Source organism: Larimichthys crocea, chromosome XVI (genome assembly GCF_000972845.2).
Source record: "Larimichthys crocea isolate SSNF chromosome XVI, L_crocea_2.0, whole genome shotgun sequence".
Taxonomy (NCBI): domain Eukaryota; kingdom Metazoa; phylum Chordata; class Actinopteri; family Sciaenidae; genus Larimichthys; species Larimichthys crocea.
The window spans coordinates 20447353-20463097 of NC_040026.1; the positions used below are offsets into that span (position 1 = coordinate 20447353).

The following is a 15745-nucleotide window of genomic DNA, read 5'->3' on the forward strand; positions in this document are numbered from 1 at the left end:
TGAAGTTGCTTTGACGTTGCATGTTGGTTTTCCCTTGAATTTGTCACCCATCGGTATGAGTATGTTTGATCATTTATCAGTCAACATCACTCTGAACAACCCCTAAAGGCATACTTTAAAGTCAAAGGATAGTCCCCGTAGACAGGTCTGTTCAAATATTTAGGTTTCTTATTGGATTTTATTCAGTAAACTGTGTGGTTACCTAAATTTACCTTTTAGACTGTATCGTTTTATTAAGCTCCTTTCCTGTTTAGCCTTTGGCAGTCTGTAGAAAGCATCGCCTGAATTATTTTAGAATATTACAGTCCACTGCGGAAACAGTCAGGAGAAACACTGTTTGATTGCGCGACGTGACACACAAATATTAGGGCTTATTTCAGTAGAAGCTCCTGTTATGTGTCTCCCAGCTGTAGCTCCACTTTTGTAAGTGTTCAGACTTCCCCGGCAAACAGCTTGTCGACATCGCCAGCTCTCTTTTTTCACTTCGCCTTCGTTCGCCTGCGCTCTTCCCAAACATTTCTTCATGCCAAAAGAAACGAAAAAAACCCCTCTTTAAACAAAAGGTTAAATCACCGGAAAAACTTCCCAACAAAATCGCATGTGGTTACTATAGAAACCGGCACGTCCCATCAGCTGAAGGTTGCCTCGAACACATATCATGCAGGAATGTGACAGCAAAGATGGCAAGCGCAGTCCTAGTGGCAACTGTCGCCTCCCACGAGAAGAAGGATTTATTTTGACGAGAATGTGTTAGTGTGCTAGATTGACTCAGATTAAACATGCACAACTCGCTGTAGGCTAATTCACAACATCTACAGGTTGCGCTGCCATCTAACATGCCGTCAGAGACTTCCCGTGCAACCACTTTAACAGTTGGCCGCTCTGTGTGTCTCCCACTGCAGCGCCATTTATTAGTTATTGGAAGGCTGTTAAGAAGCCCATGCCTGGCGTTCTGAGCAGTCTGCTTTCCTGATCTCCGAATTTTTTGAATGACTCAAAGTAGATAAAAACCAATTCTGCACCTCTCATGGATATACCCGGGGTGCACTGCCATTATCAAAAAAGACATGCACAGTCGAACAAACATTGATCACTGATCTGCAGGAGTCTTTTTTTCCTGAAGCCAGTAGCTAGAAGTTTGGAGCTCAGTGATGTTTGAATGGCTGAGAAGCTAGTTATACACACAGGATAATTTGGGGATCAATATTCCGATAAAGGCAAAAAAAAAAGTGCGTACTTGTTTTGATTGACCCAAAGCCTCCTCATGGCGAGTCTTTGTAGTCTTAATTCAACGAATCGCACAAGCGGTTCACATAGAAAGTCGTTCCTCTGAAGCGTTCATGTTGCACTTTGTCAAGCGCGCGAAAAGTAACAGAAGCCAATCGAGTGAAGACTTAAACTGTTGAGCATCAGGGACGAGTTCAAACCAATCAGTGCATGACGTGGGTGTGATTTTCAGATTGTCGCTTCCTGTTTGTGTTCCTCGATTCTTGACGTTGGATCGTCGTGTTGAGACGCTGACCTGCAAGTCGACAGTTTTATACTTTACCCAACATTTCGAGAGAAAAGCTTTCAGTAAAGTGCAACATTTTAATTATGTTTTTAATTGTACGTACTTGCCCATAAACGTTGCAGTTGCAACAAGTCGTATTTTTGCTGTGATTCACGGTTATGTCTACGGCAGTTTGCAAGATTGCAAAATAAGTTTTAATAATTACAGTTTTATGGAGGGTTTGAAAGGGAAAAACATTTCTAAACATCCTCATTTATTCCTTCGGCATTGGTACACCACCAGAACTGGAGGTCAGTCAGTGGTTAGTCTGCACAGATCAGTCCCTTGCACCCAGCAGCTTCATAAAGTATATGTTACGCTGCCTCCACATGGCAGGGAGGCGGTACTGCCACCACAGCTGGACACTGAAGTCAAGGTCACGGGGAGAGTGTCAACTGCTGGAGACTTACGGCGTCAACCTTTATCCCAGGGGCTTCAGTGCAAGTGTGTGTGTGTTTACATAGAATAAATTTGAATGCGAGTGTTTGTCGTCTGTGCCTGTCTGTGTCAGTGTGTGTGTGTGTGTGTGTGTGTGTCTTGGGGGAGAGCTTCACTGTGGTAGCTGGGTTAGCCTCTCGAGCATCATTATCATTGGAATAAACAACAGCTAAGCTCCAATGTCCTCTGTGCCCTTGTTCCTCTATTAGATGGTCTTAAGTTTGTGTGTGTGTGCGATCAGACACCGTGTGTGTGTGTGTGCGTGTGTGTGTTTGTGCCTTTTCAGCACATTCACGCTTACAAATCTGCAAATGCTTGTGTTTGCGCGCTCACATAAGTGCACATTTGATTTCTACTTTTGTCTTAATTAGTTGCAACACTTTATTGCAATTTAAGAGAATCCTCATCCTTATCTTCTGTGTGTGTGTGTGTGTGTGTGTGTCTGTGCTTATTAAAGGTACCTAATCCCTTCGTTGGATCGCTCCCATGCTGGCTTCTACCGCTGCATCGTGAGAAATCGGGTGGGGGCCCTTCTGCAGAGGCGCACTGAAGTACAGGTGGCCTGTAAGTATCAACACGGGATGCAGGTGAACACACAGATGAATGGACCCAGTGGATGAATAAAAGGATGGATGATGGATAGATACGGAGAGTGTGACAGTGTGCGCATGCGTGTGTGTGTGTGTTTGACTGCCTGCAGAGTACACAGTATGCCCACACTCTGTTTGGTTGCCTTTGTATCAAGGACTGACTAGGGAGGGACAGATGCTGGCAGGGTGAAAGATCTACCTGCATATCATTCGGGGTGTTATCAACCCGGACAGCTGTTCCACTCAGCGTTCTCATTAGATTGATATTGTTGCCGTGGTTTGGTTTTAACTTTGCTTCATTTCAATATGACCGCCGCTTATTTCATTCTCTCTCTCTCCCTCTTTTGTCAACAACATCTGTCGTTTCTTGGCGAAAACGGCGGCCCCGATGCACGGCGTTTCGGTAAATTTCCGGCGCCGCTTTTTTTCGAGCTGCTCGGCTCCCTCATCTCGTTAACGAACTATTACAGGCGCGCCGCGGAGGTGTCTGGAGTGTTGTCATGTCAAATACAACCACCACCACCCCCAAAGCACCCCCCCACCCCATAGGCACCACCGTTCTACGCCCATTATCCTGCCTTCCCGGGGTATGCCAGGTTCATTGGCTTCCCCTTGTTCCAGCGACATTTTGAGTGGATGTGACACGACGCTGTACCTGACTGAACAATGCAGCCAACCAGGCGTGAGAGAGAAAGGGATGGGAGGGAGACGGAGAGGGCCTAACGGCCCCGCCGGTCTGCTTCTTTACTATTGAGCAAACAGATTGTAGCTGTAGCCAAATGCTTCCTTCAGTATCTCTTCCAGCAGTACGACTCTTCCATCACTGTTTCTTTTTTTCTCGTCTCTTGACTTTGTCTGTTGTCTGGCCGCCACTGCTTTCTATTTATTTTCTGTTATTCTGTTTCTCTTTATCCCCCACCTCTCTCCATTTCCACAATTCTCTCCCTTTCCTCCTTCATCAGTGGCTCATGAAGGTGTACGGACCACGAGGCAAAATAAAAAAGGAGAATTAAGGACACCCGCGGAAGAAATGGATGAGATAGACAGGGGGGAGCGAGCGACTCCACTGAGGTAGCACAATTAGGATTGCGGAGACACACCTCAGAGAAAGGGAGACATGCCGAGGCATTAGAGTTTAGTGGAAGGGGAGGAGGGACGTCACATCGCCGAAACTGCAGATCAAAGTCGGGATTTGCACACTTCCCAGATTCTCATTTAAGCTAAGCACCACAGCTGCACTGCAAAGCCAGATTACCTTTTTTTATTCTCTTTGAAAGAGAGAGAGAGAAATACGATTGCCATCAATGCACAGCCACTCCAACATCCCCAGTTCAAAGACCCATACCTTGATCCCCACATCTCTCAAAGATATGGTTATTTCTAAACTGTGTTAGAACTTAATTGAGTGTTTGATGTCCCGATGATTTCAGCTGAGTTATCCTTTATTGTTTCCCTTGAAACGAAGAAACAAATGTGCGATCCTTTCCCCCCACCGCTTCTCGTGGAACTTAAAAACACAACATCTCTTATTTGGCTGTCACTTCTTCCGAAAACCAAAGTCTGCACTTTCTCTTTCAGAGACATCTTTGCAGGAATAAAATACAAAGCCTGCTTGTTACTCCCACCCTATAAAGGTTTACCGTCAGCAACAGCCAAAATGATTGCAAGCACAGCCCCGCACAGCCGAGATCGAAACAACAATTTGAAGTTAGGGGGCTGATAGACGTGGAATCCATCAAAAAAAAAAAGAATCCTAACCTGCCGATAGATCTCATTTACACGTAAGCAGAGCACGGAGCGGGAATATTAGCGCAGTATTTTTGTCAGCTTTTAAGATATAATGAGGCAGGGGAGGAATAAAACCGCTGTAACAAATGTAATGTATTAGGAGATAATAGAATAGCGGCAGTGCTGGTCATCTACCACGTTGAGTAATGCACACATTTAGAGTGTGATCAAGATTGATTGCCCTGGATGCATCCACGCAGGAGGATGCGGAATATGAATATGAGTCAATTTAACGTCCCCTCTGTGTCCGTCTGTGAGTCATCTCATCTCGCTTTCCTTCTAGCCTTTCTTGATGTACTGCGGAAACCATGGCAACAACACTGCGCTTGTCCATCAAAGTGGCTCCATGTAACGTTTCAGAGCAGAAAGCAGATGGCGAAAGCTCTGTGGGCTTCCAAAAAAAAAGAAAAAAAATCAGATGCGAGAAAGAATAGGGGAATTTGTGAATGTGACTTTTTAACTCTTCCCTTTTTCTCACTCACTGTGTTTCTGTATTTGTGCGTTTGTCTTTCTTGTAGTTATGGGCAGTTTTGAGGAAGGTGAACGCGCTCAGTCGGTCTCTCAGGGAGAGGGCGCCGTTATCCCGGCGCCGCGCATTCGCAGCTTCCCCCAACCGCAAGTTACCTGGTTCAGGGACGGGCGCAAAATCCCACCCAGCAGTCGCATGTAAGTACTTTTTTTCCTTTTGTCTCTTTTTGTGCGCTTTACCTTTTCTATATGTGTTTGATCCTGTGAATCCTTTTCAGTGCTTTGTTTGTTCCTGGGGGTGCTTTAGTTTGAGAGTGCCTGTTCCCGCCTGTCGCTTGTCATTCATCACACTACATTCTGTGTTAAAACCGAGTTTGAATTTCTCCTGCACAACAAGGTCCAAGACCAAAACTGTTTTGGCACTGTGTGAAATGAATTCGCCCCTTTTTGTTCCTCTTTTGTTTGTTTTTTCTTTAGGTGAAAAGAAAACCACTTTTATTTCAGCTTATCTGTGTCTCTGTCTCTCTTCATTTTGGTGTTTCTGAGGCCACCTATCAATGTTTGCCAGACGGCAGCGGTGGTGTTGATACAGCAGCGGTTCCCAATGGGGGCAAGCGAGCACTGGAGCTGCTGACCAGCCTCAGATGGGATTGCTGTTTTGTTTTCCTCTTCTGTTCACTTAAAATAGAAGGATGGAAATGGAGAGGTCGATTGGGGAAAGTGTCCGCTCCCCAAAAAAAGAAGTATTGGCCAATTTTTGGTGTTTGTGTTGGGCTGGTTTTGTTCCTCCATGCTCCAATTTTAGAAACATGAAAAATGAATTTTATTGATCTATTCGGGCTTATATATTATGAATGCATTGCGCTCTTATAACATTGATGCAGCAGAACAAGAGATATTGCCTCTTTTATTCCTCGCATTCTTCCACCTTGTCAAAAACCCGGCGCCTACATTACCCACAATGCATCTTGACCACTGTTTGGATGAGGTATTCCAGTACGGCTTATGTAGCCATGAGCTGCTTGTCTCCGAGCAGGCTGTAGCGGTCTGGTAAACCACTTCTAGCCCTCTGACATCACACCCCCTAGATCATGGGGATCAGATCACATCAGTCGAGGCGATTTATTAGATTTCATGCAGTCCCTTCTGGAGTCACCTAAGGCTTTCTGCAACTTTTTTCCAAGACAGACTGTAAACAGACTTTAATGTATAAAATCGATGGAGCTCCCCTTTTAGAAATAAATATCCATATTGATTTCATAGTTCCCATTAGGATACACTCTGTCTCCAGTTGAAATGCTTCTGTTTAACTGCTAATGATCGGCTTTTTCGGTGGACCATGTGGAGGTTTCTTTTGGGTTTTTTTTTTTTTTTTACACACCTCTTAGTGTTCTGCGTGGGAATATTCTGTAGGTGTGTGTGTGTGTGTGTGTTAAAAAGGCACTTATCCCTCATCTCATCACATCTGCATTTCTTCGCAGTGGGAGGTGACCTTGCCCTTGGTTAGAGTGAATCTTTCTTATCAGCTCCTCATCATCAGTAATCACACCCTGACCTAGAATGACAATGAGACAAGGGCCCCGAGACTGACTGAGAGGATGACGGCCGTGGGTAGACTTCGCCGCTTCGATTTTTTATTTTTTTTTCCGTTCCGACTCGTTGTGGAAGTCTGGATTACTTTCTGAGAAGTCGTTGAAGGGAAAAGGTCAAACAACAGTGACATGTGGCGCTCTGTGTGTGTGTGTGTGTGTGTGTGTGTGTGTAGTCTCCTCCAAGTTGATATTTGAAGAGCTTATGAAAGTTTGACGAATGATACACATAGACTTTCAACTCTTTATTAGTTTCACATTTCTCTCATTCAGCCCCTTTCTGCTCTCTCGCTTATTGTCTCGTTTATATCTTCTGCCAGTGATTCACTCTCTCTCTCTCTCTCTCTCTCTCTCTCCCTCTCTCTCTCTCTCTCTCTCCCTCTCTCTCACTCCTTTTGTCTCCATTATCGGCCACCCACTGTGTGTACTTTGCTTCTCTTCATCATCCTCGCTTCCTACCCCCTAGCTCTAAGAATGCTAATTCAGCGCGCACCAGCAAGGTCACTGTGTGCAAATGAGCACTGTTGATAACAGACTGCCTTTTTTTTTTATTATTATTATTATTGAAAATCATTTAATTGAATTTGATTCGTGCCGCTAGCGTTGACTCTGCAGAGGCATCAAAGTCTCACCAGTGTAAGCGCCAAAGAGAGAGTTCTGCGATGAACCGCAAATGTTACCTTGATGGAGGCGCTTTCCAAAGACTACTGCTCTCCAGAGGCGGTTCCAGCTGTGTTGTATCTCTAAACATTGTCACACAGGCTTCTGCACATGATGGTTATAGTCATTGTGAGGGTGATTGTTCCATCTGTAAGATCTAAGAGCTACATTGTTGAATAGCAGGAACAGAATTAAAGGGAAAAAAAAAATCTTGGTGACATCTTCTCTTTCATTTATAATATCTTTTACTTTCTTACTTTCTTACTATCTCCTCTCATTGTCCCCTTCCCTTTGCTGTCCCTCCTCAGGTGTCATAGCTTTAATTTGCAGGCTTTCCGGGGGACCGTCTTGCTTCTTCTCTCTGTGCTCTCTGAGTAATCACACCTCGGGAAAAAAAAGAGGAGAGGAGGGCGGCCATACCCAGAATAACTGTGGTATTCACCTCCAACCAATCCAACAGCTGATAAATAAACGCAGCTGAATTAGATCTTCTTTGTCGTATTGTGTCTAGGTTCACTTTGCGATCAGTTTGGCCTGTAGTGGTGTCGCTGGGAGTCAAATTGCATCATATAGCAGGAGGGGATGTTCTTGCCTTGTCTTTTTTTTTTTGCACTAGATAGGTGAAGTTTGAAAAAATGACTCCAGGTTGATGCTTGCAAGGACGTGTGCGAGGTGAACTCTCTCTCGGGTCCCGTGCACACTTAGCTCATGCAAATACATCTCAAGAGATCTGATCAGGAGCAGAGTTAAAATCTAGAATGTAAATGTGCTTCAGGTCACATGCAAATTACCCCCGTATTCCGAGCAACTTGCTTATTCCTCTCTCTCTCTCTGTTCTGTTCGTTCTGTTCTGATCATGTGAGAACAGGTGTTTCCTCAAGATGACTGCCTGTCTCAGCTTAATTTTGCACCGACTGAGTTGCCTCAGCAGTTGCGAATGAACTCTGCTGGATTTACCCTTTTCCATCTGTTCCCTGGTGATGGGAAACAGGGATGACAATTCCGGTTTATGATCTGCATCTGCAAGTCTGATTTTATTTATATCTTTGCATTGTGACGTAGTATACAGGAGTACTCTCAGCTTGCATATACAGGTTTTTCAAATCCGGGATAAAGTCTTCATCATCCAGGTTTCTGAAATCAGAATATTCAAGTTCAAATGTAAAAAAATAAAATTAAAAAACCTGATCACAACAACGTTCAGTTTTTCTTTAAATAGTCTCTTTGGATCACTTTGCTTCAGGCTAAAATATATCCACAATTCTTCAATGGATTGCCATGAAATTTGGTACAGGTATTTACGTCCCTACGCTTTTTCTGTTCCCTTAACTATCCACACCATCATTAGATGGTTCGATTTGTTCAATACTTTGATTTATAACCATAGAAAACAACTAATGAAATCAGCCTGATGCACAGGTACCTCTTGCAAATGAGCAAGGCTGGACAGCCTAAAACAGTGCCTCACGCTCTTGTTATTGTACTGAAATTATATGTTAAATAATTAAGTTTATTTTTGAGTATTTGTTTTTTAAGATTGGATTTTAAGGTACGTCCAAGGTTATTGTTCAGCTAAATGGCAAAAAGTGTTGTGTATCTTGCTCCTCACTAAGATAAATGATTTCATAAGCGTGAGTCATGAATTCAGTATTTTATGAACTTGGAAAGGGATCCAAGATTAAGCAGGTTATTGGAAGATATCCATCAGGGTCAAGGATGCATGTAGCGTAATGTGAACACCACCCAATCACCCAAGGCCTGGATATGTAAAGAAAAACCCACTGAAACTTGGTGAATACAGCATTTTTGCTTCCCTTCTGCCAGTTCCCCCTTGGCAAGGCAGCGTGTCACTGTGCCACAGTGACTTCTCTCTCTTTGCCATGTGGCCTCTGCAGCTGTTGTTCTTGGCGTAGGCAAAGACTCCTGTGCTGTCTCTCGTGGAGCACCCATAAACTTGCAGATTCACTTTATTGTAGTGTTTTTCTCTGATGGCCTCTGCTGTGCTTCCACCCCTTTTTTTCCCCCCAGTATCTTGTTTCAAGACATTTGTCCTTGTTTGATTCAGTGCTGAGATGTGCATCCAGGTATTGGTCTGCAATGGATCGGTTCAACCGGAGTCCTCACATCTTTGTTGTGTTGTGATGTAGAGCGAGATGCAAGGGGGGAAAAAAAGAACTTATTTAGCACTAACGGTCATTATTCTTCCCTTATTGAATGGGAATGCATTTGGCAGGGTCTTTTCTATTCAGCTGGCGTGATTTGTTGTGTTATTTTGGAGACTTAATGTGGTGTATAATCAGAGGCTCCTTCAGTAAACACATTTGCCAGGAATTGTAGGGCTGTTGGCTGGAAGGTGAGTCTGCCGCTGGCAGTGGGAGTCTCTCCGCTCACTGTTTCACCTCTGACAACGACTTACTACCCACTACCTGGTTTTCTCTTCGAGAAACTTCCCATTGACAACTCAGACATGGATTTATCCGCGGTACACTGAAAACTACCTTGTAGAGGTGTCCGTTAAGACAGAACACAGAGGAGTCTGACCTGGAGGAGGAGGCAGTGGGAGGACATCCTGACACACACACATTGCAATTCCCTTGAGTAATCTGCTGTAGCTACTGATCAATTAATGGCCCCTGCCTGTGATGCTCGGGTCCTGTCAGTCTGCTATGGATTCCCCATTAGTCACGATGGCCAGTGAATGGCCAAGCCCTTCCTCTGCATTTCCCTATGACCAGCTCCCCCAGCATTAGTCACGAGTCTAACAATCTGCAGGGCAAAGCGCGATGCAATGTCAAGGAGAGCAACATACCGCCACGCACATAGATGCTGGAATTCACTGACTGCATGTATCTACGTTTAATGACTTACAATCTGTCTTTGTTATCACTTATTTTCCTGGCTAGTCATTTAGCTCTTAACCATTTCAAAATGCTTGTTTCGTCCGACCTAAAGTCCAAAGATACAGTGATAGGCAAAAGCAGCCAATCTTCAGATTCAAGCATTTTGTTTGGTACTTTTCTAGCATCTTTTCTAGCCTTCCGACCACTCAAGGCAACTCTTACACCCATTCGCACACATTCATGGCATTCGCTGCCATGCAAAGGTGCCAACTGCTCATCTTCCGGAGCAATTTGGGGGGTCATGTTTTTTACTCAAGGAGCAGACTGGAGGAGGAGGGGATTGAACCACCGATCATCTGATTGGTGGACGACCCGGGCCACATCCGAAACAGTTGTAATAAGTCAATCCTACTGTGGAAGCCCAGCACTACAGGTTTATAGTCTCAAAACTACAGTGCAATAAATAGCTCTTGTATTTGTACCAAATTTCAGATATTGATTTGTGTCCAAAACCCAAAGATATTCTATGATTGAGAAAATCAGCAAATCCTCGAACTGGAGAAGCTTGCACAAGGAAATGTTTAGTATTTTGTACTCAGTGTCATTGTCGATCGATGAATCTTTTCAACTCTGGATTCACTTGGTGGAAGGATAAAAAGGATAGCCTCTTGTGTTTGGTGTTGTTGGTTACTCGGTCGATCAAAGCTGATCAGAAATAGCATCAGGTTCATTTACGTGTCACCGTTTGACCTTGTGGGGGTATTCCGGACATCCTTTTTTTTTCCTTCACTGATTTTTCTGAACACTCAACCAAAGCGCGAGCAACAGGGAAGCAGAAAGCCAACAGTGAGCCACAAATCTCTAGTTCATGCCCCCGGTGAGAAAACAAGTGGCTGTTTTCACTCCCTCACCTCTTCTCATCTCTCTCACTCCTCCATCTCTCCATCCCCAGGAGCTGTGGCTTTTTTCATCACAGGACTGTTGAGCAGTAGGGCATGCGGCATGCTGTTTGCTCTTACTCTCCCCTTCTTTCTCTCCCTTAGCTTTTTCTTTCGCCTTCATCTGTCTGACCGGCTGTAGTTGGACTCATACCTTAGCCAGCCATGTGAGCTGCTTGATCCCGTCGACCCCTCTCTCTCTCTCTCCTGGGAGAGGCCATCAGCCGACCGGGGCCATTTGTCTGCATGTAATGAAGGTCTGAGGCTGTGGAGCGAGGTTAGGCCCCTCACGGCCCAGCGGAGAGGGACAGCCACGACAGATGCCAAAACACTCTGTAGCATTTGCGTGTGTGTGTGTGTGTGTGTGTGTGTGTGTGTGTAGGCACAGCTCTGTCACACTGTGTCGGTACTGGATTAACGCAATAAGATATGCATACAGGCTGACAGAGTCGGCGGCTGAACGAGAAACAAAGACATGCTCGTAGGCGAGTCGTTCAAAAACACAGTCCGAGAACGATGTGTTCTTAATTACAGAGAGCAACCCTGGATCATTGTTTATTTAATTTCCCTGTGATCTAATTTATTAGAAATAATGAAAATTACAGAAGGGAAGCAGAAAGTGGCAAATAAACCATTTAAACTTCCATCACTCCATTTCAATCAAACATAAATCCTCATCATCATTATTGATTTAAAGCGCTACAGAATCATTATAAGGCTGGCAACCATTGAAAAGCCACCCCTGACGCTAAACATAAATAAATTGATCCACGGGAAAGTAATTGCATACGAGGGCCGATCCCGATTCTGGCTGCGAGCAAAACTGGGGTTTGCATATAAAGCTTGCACAGTCGCGCGCCAAGATGTTTCTGAGCAGCTGTCCAGCCTGCCAGGCTCTCTCGTGGACCGCAGCTCTTTCTGGAGAATAATAATGGGAAAGGAAATTGGGTTGGAATAAAAAAAAGAAAAGGGGGATTCAAAGAAGTCGGAATAAACAGACAGAGACAGAGGCATGTTCACACATATCTGATTTGTCCAAATTTCTCAGCTCTGTGGCTTGATAAATCCCTGCACCGTGCCGGATACGTGGTAAGCCATCGTTACAAGCGAGCCTCAGACAGCTGCTCACACACACACACACACACCGCTGAGAGACTGGGGGAGCTGAATGTGGATGACCATTCATAGAGAGAGAGAACGCGATATAAAAATATAAACCAGCGACATGGTGAAAATAAGATATTACTTCATGAAGCCGGTCAAAAAAAACAATTTCATTACCTCGTTCAGCCAAATTCTTATCTACCTCCTCCGGATCCTTTGATACACACGTAAAGCCATTCAGTTTTAATTTCTTCCTGCATCATGTGGTCTTTGATCGCGGAGGCCTGAGGCAGGAGCAGGAAGATGCCGAACACGCTGCGTTTCAAAGTTTTGTTTGCGCACCTCTGATTCCAGGTAGAACGTGATGCAGATGAGTCAACATCAGATCACGAGCTTTGTGCGTCAGCCAACGGGCTAAGCGATTTGTCACTGCTCTGCTCTGCTTCTATTTTTGCACTAAAATTTTCACACTTGCGCCACCTCCGACATATTTTCATTGGTCAAAATGTGACGCTTACGTCGTTGAAGTTTCCGCTTCCCCTTTCAATCAGTGTGGACCAATTTGTGAGGTTGAGAAGAAGCAAACCTTAACCGATCCACAGCACCTCTAAAGGTCCAGTTCGTATAATATGGCAGAAATGGAATATGATATGTTTTCATTACTATATCACCTTAAAATAAGAATTTTTATTAGCTTAGACCGGACAAACCAACCACTGCTTCTGAGGGTGAGGCCGAGGATATTCAAGTTGGTTGCAGTCTGCAACCTCACCTCTAGATGCCACTAAATCCTCCACGCTGGACCTTTTTAAATGAAGCATTCCATCTAAAGAAATGATTAAAGAATGATGTTAGAGATTAATCATTTCGTGCTCCATCCTCCAAAGTTCACCTGCTGTGTGTTAGAAGAGATTAAAATCACCTAGACATGGGGAATATCGCCTAACGTTTATGAAAACATAACTTTTCTGCGGAAGAAATATTAGTTGAAACTGACTCGGACAGGGTTCTTGAGCAGTGCATGCAAAGAGAGAGAGAAACAAAGAGAAAGAGCTTGTAAGATCGCTTTGTACAACGCTTGACACTATCACAGAGAGAATAGGCTGCTGGTGTGTCCTATACGTTAACAGCACTATATCCTGTATATTCGTCTTCGAGACTTTCTCAAGCGACAGGTATGTTAAGCCACGGATTGTGTCTCAGTTTTAGAAAGGTCCCCGGCGAAGTCAGCTGGAATTCATCCAACGCTTTGGACACTTCCGTCCTGGCCATATCCCTGAAGGGGATCCATAATTCATGGCTGTGCGTCCAGGATGTCACCGCTCCAGCGAGCTAAGCATTAAATATTTACCGCAGATCATAAGCTGCAGCCATTGAGGCCTGCCAGTCCCTTTAGGAACACTGTTTTCAGTCTCGGCAATGCACGGGGAATCCCAAATGAGCCCCGGCGACTGGAGATGCTATGGGATATTTGACAATCAATCAGTCTAGAGATGGATCGCATAAGAACAGCACAGGTAGCTATACGCAGCATACGCGGTATATCTGTCTGAGCTGTGTCAAGTGCTTTTCCAGCATGACTCTCTGGAGCCACAACGAGAGTTTGAGAAAGTTTCTCTGTGTGTGTCTACACCTGTACGTGCTCGTGAACATTTCTTTTTTTCTTTCCACATTTGAATGTTTTTTTCTCGGTTTTCTCATCAAGCCTATGTTGCTCTCTTGATAAGGCACAGCAGGCGCTTGGATTTCCCCCCAACTGATGAGCTGGAGACCAGGGTGGAAGAACAAGTGGATAGGGGACACATTTCTATAGAAGGAGCCATTACTTACAGGGGTTTTTTTGTGCTTGGTATTGATTACTAAGATAGCTGTTATTCCAGATTTAGCCCTGCCAATAGCTCCGGGAACTTTAAAGAAAGCATCAAAGGGGAAACTCAAACAGAAATGTCACAGAGTACAGAGGGTGGGCTGGAGCCACCACGACCATTTGAATGATATCGATTTGTTTCCCTACACTTCCTGATTGACCCATGACTGAAACTTTTTTTTGTTGTTATCTGATGATGAGACATTTAGACTTTAATCCGTGTCTTCAGCTGCATTTTTTTGTTTGTTTTTGAATAGATCGTGTCTGTCGGGGGCAGATATCGCCAAATATCGCTTCCACACATGGCTAGATTCAGCTGTTGGATGGTGGTGGTGGAAGGGAGAGAGGTGGAGTTGCACGGAGCAGTAGATGGAGCGATAAGGCCAAGAGGAAAAGATATATGTGGAGGGAGGCACCCAGTTGGAACAGGCTATCTACCTCCAGATTGTTGAACAGGCACAGATAATAAGAAAATATTGATTGTAAACATAGTCAGGGGCTGTAAGATCAGGCGGCGGAGAGGAGGGAGGAAGGTTTCTCCCCTCGTTGTTTTGTTCCATTGACATGGGAGGACTTGATAGAGACAAAGACACCAGGTTTTGGCCTCTACGGGGGCACCTGCTGAAAAAAAATGGATCAGTGTTTATTCATCCAGGCCGACAAGGAAGACGCTATTGTTTTCTGCCAAACATGGTCGGCTGCCAAGGCGCGGGCCACAGGAAGCAAGAGAGGTACAAATAGCCAATTAAAAGCTCTGGGTTATTACGCACTTTGTCTATCGTATTTCAGAACGGACCATAAGGAGAAGTATGAACAACAAGGGGAGACTGTCAATATTTTGGCCTTGCTCAGTCAGCAACAACACATTGTTTACACATCGTAAATCGATGAACCTAATGCGGCTCGGGCGGCGTAATTAAAATGTTAAAATGTTTAATGCTCTCTTTCAGCCGCGGGATCAAGTGTCAGGACACAAGCAAACAGACATGTTTAGCTCTAATTAAGCGGTCTGACGCTACCTTTGAAAGATGAAAATCAATTTCCCCCTTTCCTCTTCGTCTTCTCCTCCTCAGCGCCATCACTCTGGACAACACCCTGGTCATCTTGTCCACGGTGGCGCCGGATGCCGGCAGCTACTACGTCCAAGCGGTGAACGACAAGAACGGAGAGAACAAGACGAGCCAGCCCATCACCTTGTCAGTAGAGAGTGAGTAACCACACGCTGTACACACACACACTAGACCGGTTACGCCCGTACAGGTAGCAGGGTGTTACTAGATTGACACTCATTGTACATGTTTAATCTGTAAAGTGTAGCTTCAAAATATGCCTAACGGAATGAAACGTACAATAGTTCCCTCTGAAATGTAGAAATATAATGTAGTTTGACATGCAACGACTTGATTAAATCTATCATATAAATGAATTCTATATATGATAATGTAACTTAGGGGCCATAATACATAATGAATTCTTTTACTTTTGCTATTTTAAGTAAGTTCCCTGATAATACTTGTACATTTATACCCCAAGAAGGAATTTTGAATGCATTTTTACATCGTTGGATTCCTATTTTTTACTCGTGCAAATACTTCGATCCATGACTATGCACCGACCAAGAAGCTCAAACTTTTTATGTTAAGGTTTTATTTCATTCAGGGAAGTGTGTCTGTAGCCATATTTACACATCGTCGCAGTTGTTCACACGCAGGAAGAAAAAAAGCTACGGGGGACACAGGGACAGAGACAGGGGGCTGACTGTTGTACTGCCAAGCAGTTCTTAATATTCAGCAGCATCCTTAGCTCCCTGAGAAAAGAAAAAAAAAAAAACACAAGATACACGATTCAAACCAATTCAGTTGGCTTCAGCTCAGCAGAGTGAAATATGAGAGGAAACCTAACAGACAGCAT

The 15745-nt window shown here is 44.4% G+C and overlaps 1 protein-coding gene across 1 annotated transcript in view; it reads left to right on the forward strand.

Annotated features, from left to right (window-relative positions):
• Positions 1–15745, forward strand: part of sdk2b (sidekick cell adhesion molecule 2b) — a 247597-nt gene that overhangs the window by 181291 nt on the left and 50561 nt on the right. The window contains exons 3-5 of the mRNA XM_019270164.2: positions 2448–2554; positions 4887–5034; positions 14908–15041. Coding sequence (XP_019125709.2) covers positions 2448–2554; positions 4887–5034; positions 14908–15041 — 389 coding nt within the window. The remainder of the gene's footprint in view (positions 1–2447; positions 2555–4886; positions 5035–14907; positions 15042–15745) is intronic.